The sequence below is a fragment of the Rasamsonia emersonii genome (genome assembly GCF_000968595.1).
Source record: "Rasamsonia emersonii CBS 393.64 chromosome Unknown ctg1118621760035, whole genome shotgun sequence".
NCBI classification, from domain to species: domain Eukaryota; kingdom Fungi; phylum Ascomycota; class Eurotiomycetes; order Eurotiales; family Trichocomaceae; genus Rasamsonia; species Rasamsonia emersonii.
Window position 1 is genome coordinate 116,850 of NW_013563252.1, and position 15,591 is coordinate 132,440.

Consider the following 15,591-nt stretch of genomic DNA (forward strand, 5'->3'; position numbering starts at 1 on the left):
AAACAAAATCTTGTTCCAATTAAAGTGCACTTACTTACTGATGATGATGATGGCCAGCGGGGTGGTGGCGCCACGCATGTGCGTGCCAGCAAAGCCGAATGAACAACGCGGGATTTGCTTGCCCTGGATGTTTTTTTTAAAAAAAAAAACTCATCGCTCAGTCCATCATCGAGTCACAGACTTACAGCTGTTCGTTCATTCATTCATTCAGCTAATAGCTGGTTGTTATTGATCCCTACGACCGAGAAGAGTGTGCGGGATTGAATAATACGGAGTAATATCACGATCGGCTAAACCCTGATCAACCAACCAACCAAACCAACCGGTTGTCCGATCGGAGAAGCCATGCATGCACATGGCAAGTCAATTCAACTCAATTCAACTCTCCCAAACTCTGTCTGAACCATTTCTTCCTGCTTCCCATTCTCTGCGTCTGATAAGACGTAAAACACGCCACTCCGGGTCTTGTCTTGGCCGGGGATCATGCTGCGGGTATTCCCGGTAACGAGAATACCGACAGACAAATTCCATACATTTCTTTCCGCGCCTTGTTGTATTACACATGATGTGAAATTTGAAAAGCTACCAAATCTCACCTTGGTCATGAATTCTACCTCCTCGAGTCCTCCGTATGTAATAGACTGATTGGCAATGCATTGGCCATCTGATCACCCCTATCTGACTTCATGTTGGAATCAAATTACGGCTTCTGCCGCACGGGAAGAAATCTAGAAGGTCAGATGGAGCATGTCGATCCACCGGGACACCTTGCATGGTTAGCATGCAGAATCGCCTGCTCCACTCCCTCCCAAAAGGGCAGAACTAAAATGACAGTCCCGCGGACTCTGTATTAGTGGCGCAATCCCTCCCCCAAAAATTACCACCAGCGGTTGAGGCAAAAAAAAAAGAGGGCCGTGTTGAGCGCAAAACAGATAATCAATGACGAGCTGCACCGCAAAAAAAATTAATTACCGTCCTAGCGGACCGTACTCCATACATACAAAGGAGAAGACCTACCTGGGGAGCGATCTCCATTTCTCCCCAACCCTTTATTTGCCCTCTTCCACCTCCTCCTGTCTTTCCCTGTCCCCTTGCCCGTCTCTCTCCCCCGTCTCTCCCTTTCCAATTCACTTTTGCCTCTTCGGCCCAACGTTCCAGTCCAAGCAAGCATTGAGTGCTGGTTTCGCAGGAGCCGCCACCAGGGGTACCGTCAATTTCGAACCCTAATTCCTTGTGATCCTGTTTTTCTGGTGAGCAACACATCAAGGTTCTAGAACATGTAGATTGTTCATGATCTTGACTTCTCCTGTTTCATTCCGTATCTCGTAATTGGGATAATATTATTTCATTGCCATTGATGAGACCCAAGACTAATCGAACTTGGGAATTGCCAGAACCAGCAATATCAGCGTTGGATTCCGTCCGGTGTTTTGCGTCGTGCCTCCGATAGAAGATGACATCCACCGCAATCGAACAGCGCACTGCGCTTCAGCGCAACCTGACGACCGACTCGTCCGTCGCCAGTTCTGCATCGGTGTCTCCAATTGACAGCCCGCGTCAATCCCCGTCCTCGACCTCTTTGTCTTCGATGGCTTCAGAGGCGGAGACGAAGCCGAAGCCGAAGTCCAAGATGCTCGACACGTACGGCAACGAATTCGAGCTCCCGGACTACACGATCAAGGATATCCGTGATGCTATCCCGCCTCATTGCTATGAGCGCTCCGCAATCAAGGGGTTGTACTATGTCGGGAGAGATTGTGCCTTGATGGCGACCACCTTCTACATTTTCCACAACTATGTGACCCCGGAAACGGTGCCGTACATGCCCCTTCGCGTCGTCCTGTGGACCCTGTACACCGTCCTGCAGGGTCTCTTTGGTACCGGATTGTGGGTGTTGGCCCATGAATGTGGCCACCAGGCCTTCTCGACGTCCAAGGTCCTCAACGACACCGTCGGCTGGATCTGCCATTCGTTTTTGCTCGTCCCCTATTTCTCCTGGAAGATCTCGCACGGCAAGCACCACAAAGCCACCGGCAACATCAGCCGTGACATGGTGTTCGTCCCCAAGACCAGGGAGCAGTATGCCTCTGCTATCGGCAAAGCCGCTCACGAGCTGTCGGAGCTGATGGAGGAGACCCCCTTTCTGACTGCCACCAATCTGGTCCTGCAGCAGCTCTTCGGCTGGCCCATGTACCTCCTCACTAATGTCACCGGCCACAACAACCACGAACGCCACCCCGAGGGACGCGGAAAGGGCAAGAGGAATGGTTATTTCGGAGGCGTCAACCACTTTGATCCCAACAGCCCTCTGTATGAGTCCAAGGATGCTCATCTCATCGTTTTGAGTGACTTGGGACTCCTCCTCATGGGCTGCGTGCTCTATTATATTGGATCGAACTTTGGCTGGGTCAATCTCCTCGTTTGGTACGGTCTGCCTTATCTCTGGGTGAACCACTGGCTTGGTAAGTCTTACTCCATCAGCAGATTTTTTTAAGGGTTTCTTCTGATAGGTTTGCAGTCGCCATCACCTACCTGCAGCACACCGACCCGACTCTCCCTCACTATGAACCCGAGGTCTGGAACTTCACTCGTGGTGCAGCTGCCACCATCGACCGCGACTTTGGCTGGGTTGGCCGTCACCTTTTCCACGGCATCATCGAAACCCATGTTCTGCACCATTATGTGAGCACCATCCCATTCTACCATGCTGATGAGGCGAGCGAGGCCATCAAGAAGGTGATGGGCAAGCACTACCGCAGCGAAGCGCACACCGGCCCTCTGGGTTTCTTCAAGGCGCTCTGGACCAGCTGCCGTGTATGCCAGTGGGTTGAGCCCACGGAGGGTGCCGAGGGTGAAAGCAAAGGTGTCCTGTTCTACCGCAACAGGAACGGACTTGGTGTTCCCCCGGCCAAGATCCCCCCGCCTTCTTCTTGAAGCGAGCGATCAACTGCGAGTCGATGACACTTGAGTGCTTTTTGTGGTACTCTCGCCGGATCGAGCGGCCACGATTGAGCGCTTCACTGTAGATATCGTGGACTCTGCGTTCAAGGCATCAGGAGTGATCTCTTCTCATTGCTATATTACACTTTGTTAATCTGTTAGTGTTCTGCCAGATAGATTTTTTTGTTTCTTGGATGTTTGTGCCAGCCATGATCGCATATGTATTCGAGCTTGTTGTTCCCTTTCGGCTTCACTTCCATCCACCGTGGATGTTATGTTGCGACAGATGCATCGAGAGTGGAGGAGCCATCCATAGTATGGATGAAAGGATGAGTGCAATGAGAATAGAGATCATAGACGAGAAGAATCTAGACCTGTTTGGGTAGTAAAGTGGATGAGAATGTCGACAAGAGTAAACAGGAGTCAGTGTAGTAGCTTGCATGAGAGTAGTCAGAGTATGGAAGGAGGAAAGGCAAGATTAATGGTGACAGAAATGAAGGATAATCGAAGACAACAGAATGAAATCATCAAGAGGGTGTGTTTACTATTTACTGTCTAAAGTGCGGGGAAGGTGCTTCCTAAGCTTCCGCACACCGCCGCCAGGCAAGCTCTGGCCTTAGAATCTCTCTAATAAAATAACAATCTGAGATTGAGCTGAAATGAAGCTGGAGTATGACATTGATCTGACACTGGATTTGTAATGATAATAAGAGGCAGTTCGATATTGTTCGGTAATGAGAGCTACAGCGCTCAGGAGCTTGGACTGAGCTTACGTCGCCTATGCACGATGGATCCTGTAGCTGTAGCAAGCACTGCTTGATTCCTGAGGAAATGCAGGGGCATAGTTGTCGCATTCCTATACTTTCGAATGCCTGCTCATATTCAAGGGTCTAGTACATCATATTATAGAAAGCATATCCGCAAGAACATGCTGCGGACTAGCAGCATAGAAGTGTGCCTCTGTTGTGAAACACTCCGTTCAAGATAACAAGTTCATTTTATTGCTTTATACTTCTAATTCCGCCCTTCCATATCTCGAATTCTACCTCATCGCTGGCATTGTCCGCCCTTCCGGCTGTCCACGGCGCAAATACCAGTTTGAGCCGTCTCTTGGTAATCTTGTCTGCAACTAGGGATGGTGTTGACGTGGGTACTCTCGCGGACAGACCCCTCTCGTCCCCTTGGCTTGCTGTTGGCTTTACGTCGGTGGAATCTGTCTCTTGAGAAGCTGTCTTCGAATCGTCTGGGACTGGAGTTGCTTCCGGTGGCCGTGTCTGTGAAGAGGGGGTCGCCGCAGGAACCGTGTCGACAGGAACCGGTAGAGGTTGAATTTCGTCCTCCTTCTTCAGTGATATGCGACAAGCTATCTGGTTTGACCAGACAAAGCCCAAAGCCGGCGTCTTTTGAGACTCTGAAAACTCGAGCTCCGGTGCGTCACCCCAACCGGTGAAAAAGCGCTGTTGATGGGCTAGACTGAGAGTCTCGTTTCTCACCGGATGGCCAACGATGTACGCGCCATCGAAAGATTCATCCTCGACGTACGGCGAAGACGGGCCTGGTGATGAGGAAGGGGTTGTCTCCGCGTTCCAACCTTCGACTCGATTTCTCGGCAGGGGGGATCTGGCACCAGACTCACGCTCTCGCATCGCAGGCGTCAAGGTTTGGCTGGACCTCAATCGCGGTTGGTCGTCGAAGGAATCGAACCGGTCAGAGACCTGGTTTGCGACTACGACAGCAATGTCTTCCTTGACAGCGAGATTTCGCAACATCTGACCCAGTCTTGCCAGTTCTCCCGAGCGCGTGGATATCCCGGACACATTGTGCGATTCGTGTTCGGCACGGTAATTCGCAGCGATCGAATCAATAACCACAAGGCCGACATCGTAACGCGATATGGCAACCGGGAGCTGGTAATTGAGGATGTGGTCCTGGGTTTCCAAGTCGATAGCGTTGATAGAAAGGATATTGGCGAGAGACGGCGCAGTATCGGGAGGTAGAGTAGATAGATACGGATGGGTCTCCAACAGCTGGGACAGCCTCGTCGTTGACAACGGTGCCTCCGTCGATATGTAGATCGCTCTCTTGCCGAGGCCTCGAGGTCGGGGAAGCTGGGCTGTGAGGAGAAGATTGAGCAGGAATTGCGTCTTACCACTCCCGCTGCAACCGCGGTCAGACCTGCTCGTGTAAAGAAAGTGTCAGAAACGAAGTGCAACGAACCTCTCTCCAGTCACTTCCGTGAGATATCCCGTTGGTATTCCACCATCCAAGAGCGCGTCCAGCGCGGGGTCAAGAGTGCTGATCGTGCTCCAATGCGAAAGATCTAGCTTGGTTGACGGCCCAGGGATGAGACGGGGCTCATCCAGGGTGCTTGGGCTTGTTTCTTCCTCATCCTGCACCTTGGTCTTGGGCTGTTCGCGCTCGAATCCCAGGTCGCGGTGTAATGCCTCGAGGACATCGGCGCACAGGCGACGGACATCGGCGGGGGGAACGTGCGCGCGTTTCGCGATCTCAAGCGTGTCGAGGGTGATCAAGTCGACAGTGCTGATGTGCTTCCTCTCGAGGGACGGGAGGATATGGGTGTATTGTTTTGTCGACAATCTGGGCAGGATTGATAGGAGATCCATGCAAGTGAGAGGCGTTGAGTGATGTTCTTTCTACTGTGCACGCGTACGTTCGCAGTCAGAGTTGCTTCCGCTTCCTTTCCGCGGTACCAGAACACTGGAAACAATTATCTAGTTTCAACATCCATGTTCAACCTACTTTTTTCATGTAGGTTTCAATGAATTTATTAATTCATAATTGAGAAGCATCGAAAGAATTTCTGTTGTGATTTACTAGAACTAAGATGATCAGAGATTGCAATACGTTGAGCATGTATTTGTTGAAATATATATATTTCCAGTTTACGGTTACACTGAACCCATTACATAGATCCAGACCATTAGTCACTAATATCAGAAAGCCACACACAGACTCGCAATAAGGTATGCTTTGCAGCGTCAACTCATCATAATAAGCTATATTTATTTTGATTTACTGAAACCTGTAGAAACTGAAGGGTATCTGACTGTATCGACAGCAAAGAGACATGAAGAACTCCGGACAAACTTAGAATACTATCATAATAATTTGATTTTTTTTTCGTTCCGATGCCCCTTAATACAGTAGAGTTAATATATAAAACAGAATGACACTATCACACCTATGCGTGGTTGATATAAAAAAAGCTGCACCAGTGACTCTTAGGATCTAAACACAGGCTCAGAGCTATTAGAATAGATATATGATGATTAACCACCAAATATACCATTACACTGCCCAGTTATTGTCAAAGGAAGAATAACTACCAATAACAATCCCATATCCTCGACACAAGAGCCCGATGCACTAACCAGTATTTTGAAAATTCTATAGCATAACTGTTAAGCATTTCGTCTGACGAGAAAAGCATTCTCCAGAAAATCGCACAGTACGTTTCCTATTTCGCGAAGCTGCACTTTTTTTTTTCTCTTTCGTTTATTATTCTACTAGTTTTGAAGCTCAAAAACGCAAGGAATAATAATATCCCAAACGAGTCAACCTTCTACGGACGGGAGTTTCCTCACCTGAACAGTAAAGCAATGGATATGGACGAATGATATCAAACTCAAAACGAAATCACACTCTGGACGGAAAGACAGCAGAGCAATCGCTGAACTGACTCGATAGAATACATTTCCAAAATTGCCGAAGAACCAAAAAAAAAAGGCACTAGATAAGTCATTCACAAATGCCGATTTGTCCCACCCAGAATACTCCATACTTCATTTGCATATGATCAGTAATTATTCCTATGAAGTCATCCCACCCGACAGACTGGAAGTGGTGACAGGCAGCACGAGGGCGTTCGGGTCATGAGGACGACTATTACTATTACTCCGTCCTCTCCACACCACACCACACCATCCCTTGGAGGTGCTTATCATCTGGTGGATCATTTCGTTAGACTTAGACTATTGTCTCCGAGCTTGAGTCTTTTTTTTTTGCCTTTCGGAGTTTTATCAGATTAGGGAAGTACCGTGCATGCACATGCATGAGAGATGTCATCTGCAAGGGGACGAGAGTAGAAAAAAAAAGGAAAAGATCTTTCGGGTCTGTCGCTAAGTTTGTACAGGACGGAGTACATGCAGGTTGTGAGTTTTGCTCTCTTGTCAGCAAACAATTCCAGTATGTACTCCGCACAGAGCACCCCGTACGGGGCACACACACCTACCTCTACAGGAGAAAACCTTGACGAGGCGAGACTGAAATCCACACTTCGTAAGACCCTGTGGGTGTCTACTTCATACTGTCAACCATGTGTCAATCTCTCTTATCAAAATGCATACAGAATACGTCACAGAGTACAGAGTACTACGAACCAATATGTAGTTCTCTGGTAAAATCCAAAGGATGAATAAGATCAAACTAGTACCTGCACCTAGGGATTGAACAGTGGAGATGATGATGTCTTCAACAATCGATAGTCTGTCGACTATTCTGGCAGGCGATATTCAACGGGTGCTATCCTATCTACCGAACCGAACCGTTAATATTAGTCCGTAGTTAACCGACCGATGAGGCGTGGAATGATCTATCCGCAAGGGACCTACCTAGGTTAATAATAGCTGCAGATGCAGGTGCAGGTGCAGCTCCCAACGAGTCATGGACTCGTGATCCGCCCGGATGGCTGGTCATGGACAGACAGACAGACACATGGCCTCCTTTGACGTAGGGAGTACATGGTACATGGCACTAGCGATTAGTGACTTCAGGAGATGATAGTGAGAATAACGGCGCCTGTCACTGCCGGAAAAAGACTCCTACGGAGAACTCGCAGCAGTGCAATCATTATTAATTGGTGATTACTCCGTCCCCAGATATTACTAACGAACTATTACTATTAACTACTGTCAGAGTCGGAGGACGGAAGCCATTCGCCCGACTCGAAGCAAGGAAGTCGGTACTCGGTGTTCCGTAGAGCACTGCTGAGTACTCCAACGAGAAAGGTTTTCTTGGACGCTAAGTCATGACCTGGCTGCTACCATCCCAAGATTTAAACCCTATTGAGATATTATGGCTTGTTATTAAAGAGTGATTTAAACTCACTATCAAGCTGAATTTATGAGTCATGATGAGCTTTTCAAGGCAGTCACAGCAGCATAGAAGACAGTTAGAGTCAATAAATTGAGAAAACTGATTGGCACAATGCGTCAGCAATGCCTTGATGTCATTGAGGCGAATGGTGGTCATACCGGGGGTCCAGGCAGCCGGCCAGGCAGGCAGGCAGCAGGTTGGTAGGAAGGTAGGTTAGTAGGTAGGTAAACTACAATGCACAGAGATTTTAAGGAGCACCAGGATTAACTGTATCCTAGTTAAATTAGGGTAAAGAGATCATTCTGAGCAGCATAATTTCCAGGTGTTTTATACATGACCTTGGGGTTTAGGGCTTGGAGCCGGGGATTAGGGCCCGGGCTAGCGTGGTAACCGTCTACTTCAGGGCGGGAAGAAACAACCAGTACCTTGTCTCCTTCACTTTGTCAGCTGCCTGGGCTAGCGAGGAGAATGGTTGAATCCGGATTTACTGTGCTCCTGCCTTCACTGAGCCTGGCCCTCAGGCGCGTGTGGCTCGTAGCATTGTCATTGAACCTAACTGCTGCTGAGTAACAGGCTTTCCTGATGCCTACGCTACCGCATACCAGCGTCTCTCGTCCCATCCACTCCTCCCCGTTCTTCTTACTCCAGTCCTCTTCTGCCTCGCCTTCAAAGGTGTCCGAAGATCGTGAAATGTGAAGAAGATGGACTCTGGTGATTCGGATGACCAGAGTGAGGAGGAAGTGGTCCTGCGGGACGCAACCGACTTCGACTACGAACGCTTCGATCCAGTCTTGATCAGGGGACAACAACACTTGTACCCAGGTGAAATTTCCCCCGAAATTCGGGAGTATTTGGGTGATCCTCCAGGTCAGTACAGCGCAATGACATTAGCATGCGGCTTGATACTGGATTTTTCTAGAAGCACAAGGAATCTAACAAATTCCGCATAGATACATGCCCATGCCAGATGATAGGACCAGCTCGAAGTATTTTCTACATGTGTGGGTTTCATAATATCGTGGCGATGATCGATGACCCGGCCTATGTCCTTGAGGACGAGGTCGTGAGTATTCCGCCTGGCTGTTTCCCCGCTTCGTTTCTCCTCGAGCGCTATTTTGAGGAAGGAAAAAGTCCCCAGGAGTACGGTCCTCCACCATATGGGATTCAGGACGGACCCTGTGGTTCCCATTTTCACCGCATTTTCGATTCCTACTGCAGTCACCTCGACGGTCGCCACCCATCGAATCACAAATCTCTATCCCACCTGCCGACCGAGATCAAACTCGGAGACTGTAAGATGTCTCCAGTTGAAGAATGCCAAAAACTCGGCGAAGTTTGGGAAAGAGGCAAAAGAACACTTTCCCGATGGGCTTCTGGATAGCGACTCGCTGGTTTTTTGCGGTCTATCCCTATCCACACTAGAGCTATGCTTGGCCTTCTTCGTCCCCTTTATCAAAGCCAGCTCTCTCGACAATGAGTTCGGCCCCGGCATATACGTCACAAGCAACATGGAGGTGGCGAAGGACTGCGCTGGGAGTAACGGGGCGATAATGGTATTCCAGAAGCCAGATGAGCGCGACCTAGCAGTGTGGAAGCCGACAAAGATGAATGGAACCGATTGACTGCGAGTTGGTTAAAAATTCCATTTCAAAACATCACCATGCCCGCTGAGTACCGAACAGCCGATATCATCGTGGGGCCCATGTCGGATGACCAACGCGAGGCCCGAAAACAAAAAAGATTTCCAACACAGAGTGATAATTTACAGATGGCTTTTGCGTCCTATCGTTCTTGCGAGAGACTTCGAGAGTCACTGATTGCTATCATTTATGTGTACACATGAGAATCTAACACGTCAGCCCAGAGATTCTAGCCTCTCTGCCCATCGATCTTAGTCTTTGATACCCTGGGAGTTGCTGGTTGTCGCTTGAAATGGATGGTCTGTACTGTTTCTGTTAATAGCTTTTACTATCTCCAGATGGAATCAATTGCTTCCTTGATCTCATTCTTTTTTCATTTCAGCCTGCATAAAAGAGACGGAGGCTGCCACAAGACGTGTCCATCGCTGGGAAACGTGTCGTAGATTTTCCATACGTAAATTAATTAATAATTTTGTTTCGGGGAGTCCATTTCTCAATTACCAGCAGCTTGTACAGTAGAGATGGAGGACATTGGCTATGGAATCTGCATCAAATTTCTGCCGATTTATTTAGGAGTGAACTATTATTATTACTGCTGTGGTCATCATTGTTATCTGTTAACAGCATGGTGCGCTGGATATGCCCAACCAGGTCTATACAGAAGACAGGAGAAGATACTCCGTACTTGCCGGCCGTTAGGAACCAGGAACCGAATACTCTCTTCAGGTCGGCTTGGCAATGTGAGCTGTGAGCTGAATGATATGATGTATGTGGCTGTCGAGAGTAGTACGGAATGCATGTAGCTATTCTGTGCTGTAAATAAGAAAGTGAGGATTAGCTATGTTCATTAGAAGAGAGAGAGAGCAGTGTTGACTTGAGTAAGTTTTGTATGGTAGTTAGAGGACTGGTTATCTTTGTAAGTCTATCACTATCTACTTTGTCCTTTGTATTTGTATGTACAGACTGCAGTCGGAGATTAAGTCAACTCAACAGCAACAATCTCAACGGCTTCGGAGTAAATACTCAGAAAAAAAAATATCTTGCTGAGTCCTGACGGACCTGTCTATACCTCCTACTCTGTACGGTTAGACTCCCAGCCCGGCATGGTTGACGTGAGTAGACACGCCTTGTGACATGTCAATTTTCTCCACAGACACGGAGGTACCCCGTACAGAACAACTGCTTTACAGGTTTGCTTCCAGCCAGCCAGACATCTCGGATTGTATTTGTCCTAATACCAGCAGAGTTTCTTACAGTGTTCATCATAATAATAATAATGACATTAGCGTTGTAGTCTACGGCGAGGCAGGGCAGTTGTCCTGCAAGTCTGTCGTCCATGTACATACGTACGGAGTACTCCTGAGACATCTAAACGTCGTGTTGATTTATAAGTTATCGTACTCGTACGGAGTACTCTGTACGGAGTAATCTGGTGAAGATCCTGATAATAATATATCCTCTGTACGTATCCCTTTCTTCCCCAGAGCCTGGCCGGTTCGCCTGCCATGCAGCTCTCTGCATGCACTATAGGCCGTGCACAGATCATCTGCATCACCGTTGCAAAACCGTTGAACTAAGAACAATAGTAGCTAATTAGCATGGCTGCTGCAAATGCAATCGTTCTTCGTATTGATAATAATAGTTCGATGCAGGAATGATAATATGATTAATACTAGGCTAACGGTTAGCGGCTGCCTCGTGTTGAATTGCAGCATTACTCCGTACTTATCGCTAATCGCCCTGGCTATTCTTGCTGGGTTAGCAAATCCCGTGGCTGCAGGTCGATACGAGGAGGCTGTAGCCCTTCTTCCTTCAGTCGGCAGCAGACTGCTTCGTATTCCGTCTTCTGTCCCCTGCCAAGGTGTTGAATCCACTGATCCAGGTTGCTGTTCTGTAGACTGGCCTTTGTACGACGTCTAGCGAAACAAGTTAGATGATCGCCAGCCGTTTCACCATCGAGGCGGCGGCTATCTCCAGGGGCCAGCAGCCAGCTGGCCAGGGGTAGAGGCACAGACCTCCCTCGCACTGACCTGCCAATACATTTTCAGGTCCGGATGTTTGCTCCGTACCTATCAGAGAACACCGTATATATTAATAATCTTTCTGTCATTTCTGTCATACTGGAGACCAGAAAGGAGCTGGAGCACTGCCGAATATGCCATATTCCATACGGAGTGTACGGAGTATGAAGTATGAAGTGCTCGTGTGCATTGGGTGGCACAGTGGCAGGCCCTGTTGTAAGCATACTGTGCAGCTCAGCTCAGCAAAGCTGAGAGCGCAGAGCTAGAGATTCTATTTCTGCTACCGTAGAGCCGCAATTTCTAGAACATTGGAAGGAATCGAAGGAATCTGCAAAACGTGTCTGCTAATTGCATCTAGAAGCGCGCTTAATCCTGTACGCAATGATATACAGACTGGGCTGCAGTCTGCAGGCAAGAGAAGAAGGCTTGTCTTAGCGACTACTCCGTACTCTACCAAGTAACCACCAACTACCAGCCCAGGAACTCGGTGTCTTGGTCCCTCGACGATTTCTATTTCTGTATGAACAGGATTCTGACGGTCCTGACCAAATCCCGCTGCCAAACCTTAAACTCCAAACGAGCATCACTACTGTCTGAGGTTTGAACCCTTCCCAAAAGAGGCTTCATTCGACGAGATCGACGGCTATTCTCTGGACGGTAAGCGTCGTCGTATCTCCATCATTTGTCATTGGAGAATAAGAGGGAAATTTAAATTATAGTTTCTGACCGAAAGCCAATCTTGCTCGATGTTAAACGTTTAAGTTCAGAGCTTTTCCTCGAGGAGAATCGAGTTGTGGAATCGGGGGTTGGATAGGCAAACTTTGTTTTTCTTTGCCGGTGCTCCACCGGGGAGTAGAGATAACAGAGTGTTATCACTACGGAGTACGGAGTACTCTGTACGAAGTATGGAGTATGGAGGAAAAGATAATGCAATTGAGACGATCTCTCTCTCTCTCTCTCTCTCTCTTTTTAAGGTTTCATTTCAATTATGTTCTTCGTGCTGTGTTGTCTTCTGCAACTGTGATTGCCGTAATGTACTCCGTACCTGCAGGACGAAGGATTGCCCAGTTACGAACCCCGAATAGGGATGGATAATTTTGTGATTAATCAGAGCTTATTAATCAACGCTCTATCATGCCTACCTAACCTAACAGGACAGTGGAGAAAGAATGCACTATCCTAAATAAAGATTGTGCACTGCTTCGCTTCGCTTCACTTTGACCAAGTCAGGGGCTCCACAAAAATCGCACCAATCGAGTCGGCATGGCAGCTGGGCCTTGGCTCGCTGGAACCGGTAGAGGCGGTGGTCCGGTGGAGAGTTGAGGTTGATTCTCCGTCCTATCGCGGGTAGATCCGATCCTGCTGAAGCCGAAGCAGGACGGAGGACGGAGGACGAGGACCGAAGGATTATTCCCTCAACTTCCTTTGGCCTCTTCTCTTGGCAGGCTCAAAAATCAATCCTGCAGTTGACTCTGTACGGAGTACTGTACAGAGTACTGTACTGCACAAAAATGAGGCTGATTAATACGCAGCCTTGTAGGATTTCTCAGTTGCAGTCTATCGAGTAGAGATGGTTGACCGTTGATGGATCCAGTATGGAGTATTATGGAGTACTCCGTACGGAGTATTGTGGGACCGAATTTTGTTGTCTTCCGTATTCCGTACTCAGTGAGTACAGCCTTGGTAAGCTGACTGAGCTGAGTGAGCTTTCTTCATATTATTGTCATCAGATCTTCCATACGAAGAATAATCCAGAGAACAATTTTGAGCATCCAATCCGTATGCACTCCGTCTTCCGCACGGAGCACTCGTTCTCTATCGACCTACTACAGTTCGCAGTAGTTCACGATCGCTTAGCATAGAGCTGGCACTGGCAGCGATGATCATCACCACACCACACCACACCACACCGGCCGCCAAGTCTAGAGCCTGCAAACGAAGCGCGCAGAGTGCAGACAGCCGGACATGCAGAGAGGGAAGCAGGAGCACAATCCGATAGGCAGGGTAGAATTTACTCTCTGTACGGAGTATGGAGTGCCTTTAAGCAGTTCGCAGGCTTACACGTGTTGAACTGTGTATGAATAATTGCAGTGAAATTTAACTGCAGCATTATTATGCTGGTGGAGTACAGAGTACAGAGTACTGTAGTGCGAACCTCCAATGACAATAATTCCCAGATATCATCCTCCATGGATCCATAAAACTCTCAAATTCCTGATCTCAAAAATATATATATTCTGCATGCGATATATATATATATATTTACACGCTCGATGCAACAGTAAATCATTCATGGTGGGTCCCGATTAAGTTTCTCTTTTTTTAAACTTTTCGGAAAATGAGAACAAAAAGGAACAGAAGAAGCGAAATCGAACAGAAGGATGAACTTTAAAGATGCAAGTAAAAAAAAATAAGATTTCGCATGTTGTGGTTCGATTCAGCGAACTCAAGATGCACTGGTCAGTACCTACCTAGGTATATATGGCTACATACCTCGGTAAGGCTAGATGGCTGCCTGAAGCAAAGTTTAAATTCGGATCAAAAGTACTCTGTACAGGACACCATCCAATGATGGATTATGATCACTGCAGTAAGAATTCAAAATACTGCTCAGGCTAGATCTGATGATGAGATCTCATCTCATCGATCTCTGGATCGTATTCGAGTTGCGTCATTATTATTTTACTAAAACCAGTGATCTGGTGACTGCTGACTGGTGAGTCTGACTGCTGACTGTGACAGTCCCGTGACTGCGGACAGGCAGCAAGCAGTGCCGCAGCAGTTACAACCGTGGCTGCGGATACTCTGGACAGAGAGTCTGGACTCTCTTAACACGTCACAGTCCCAGTTATACAGCAGTTCTGGGACTCCAGTCACTTCACGCGCAGTCAGATCGACGGAGGAATGTCGGCAGTTGAGATCGAGTCAGTCCCGTCGAGTCGAGAGACGAAGTACAGTGTACAGGGTACGCAGATCTACAGCACAATTAATATCGTCCAGCGATAACGTGGTAGTACTGTGTCCTCCGTCTTCTGTCCTCGACTCGGCTGCCCCTGCTTCCGGATGCGGGCATGCCATCGCCTGACTCGAGATTCGTCGAGACCCCTGCCTGGACCCGCCGGCGCTTGACGAATGGGCGGACGCGCTCCGAGTCTGCTGGACGGCGCTAGACCCGTCTGGGCGCCGGCGGCCGCAGCAGAACCCTGGCGCCGGGCACAAGGCCGACAGAGCAACGGGAAGCGCAGGGCCCAGCCAGCGCGGCCGTCCCTAGTGCCCGCTCCACGGGTCACCAAGGACACGCCGTCGGTGCAGATCTCATTTTTGAGCCAGCATCCCTGCCTGGCCAGTCTGAGTCGTGTTGGTGGCGCGGCCCGACAGATCGTGAGGGGCTGCCATCCTGCGCAGCGCTGGCCGGTGCGACGCTACCGGGCGAGGTTGGCCCGGAATATTGTTGCGGTCGTTGCACCGCGACCGGCTGGCAGGTCCCTGGGCTAGAGCAGAGTCAAACCGCCGTTCTGTCGCGTCGACCATCCAGCCCGGCTGGACCTGATCCCGGCGTCCTGAGTCAGAGGGCCGGTCAGCACATGCCCCGTTAGGCAGGCCCTGCAACGCCAGGCAGGATCCGTGGCTGGCAGGCTGACTCGACTGCGGAGTGGTGCGCGCATGTGCCAGACCCGGCGTCGCTGCGGTTAGCGTGGGACCCGAATACCCGGGCGATGGGCGGGCACAAAGGGTCGTTCGTTCCAGCAGAGCAGTTGCTGGGAAGCCTGTTTCTGCTTGGGGCCTGTGGGAGAATTTTCCCGGGGCGAGCAGGGAGGCCGCGGCCGGCGCCTGGCTTCTGACTCGTCCAGCGCCGGCCCGCCCAGCGCGCAGGG

At 49.1% G+C, this 15,591-nt stretch overlaps 4 protein-coding genes across 4 annotated transcripts; 3 read left to right on the plus strand and 1 right to left on the minus strand.

Moving 5' to 3' along the window:
• Window positions 1-1,453: 1,453 nt before the first annotated feature.
• Window positions 1,454-2,934, plus strand: T310_2678 (Oleate delta-12 desaturase; the record flags this gene model as incomplete). Its single annotated transcript, XM_013474477.1, has 2 exons — window positions 1,454-2,462; window positions 2,519-2,934. 2 exons carry the CDS (start codon window positions 1,454-1,456, stop codon window positions 2,932-2,934), a joined length of 1,425 nt encoding a protein of 474 aa, XP_013329931.1.
• A 1,004-nt stretch (window positions 2,935-3,938) lies between these two features.
• On the minus strand, window positions 3,939-5,564 carry T310_2679 (DNA repair protein (Rad57); the record flags this gene model as incomplete). The annotated part of the gene is made up of 2 exons (XM_013474478.1): window positions 3,939-5,115; window positions 5,158-5,564. The coding sequence occupies 2 exons, from the start codon at window positions 5,562-5,564 to the stop codon at window positions 3,939-3,941; spliced, it is 1,584 nt and encodes a 527-aa protein (XP_013329932.1).
• Window positions 5,565-8,756: 3,192 nt separating this feature from the next.
• On the plus strand, window positions 8,757-9,677 carry T310_2680 (uncharacterized protein; the record flags this gene model as incomplete). Its single annotated transcript, XM_013474479.1, has 3 exons — window positions 8,757-8,922; window positions 9,006-9,118; window positions 9,180-9,677. The coding sequence occupies 3 exons, from the start codon at window positions 8,757-8,759 to the stop codon at window positions 9,675-9,677; spliced, it is 777 nt and encodes a 258-aa protein (XP_013329933.1).
• Window positions 9,678-14,287: 4,610 nt separating this feature from the next.
• Window positions 14,288-15,312, plus strand: T310_2681 (uncharacterized protein; the record flags this gene model as incomplete). Its single annotated transcript, XM_013474480.1, has 4 exons — window positions 14,288-14,306; window positions 14,336-14,432; window positions 14,477-14,681; window positions 14,887-15,312. The coding sequence occupies 4 exons, from the start codon at window positions 14,288-14,290 to the stop codon at window positions 15,310-15,312; spliced, it is 747 nt and encodes a 248-aa protein (XP_013329934.1).
• Between the last annotated feature and the right edge of the window lie 279 nt (window positions 15,313-15,591).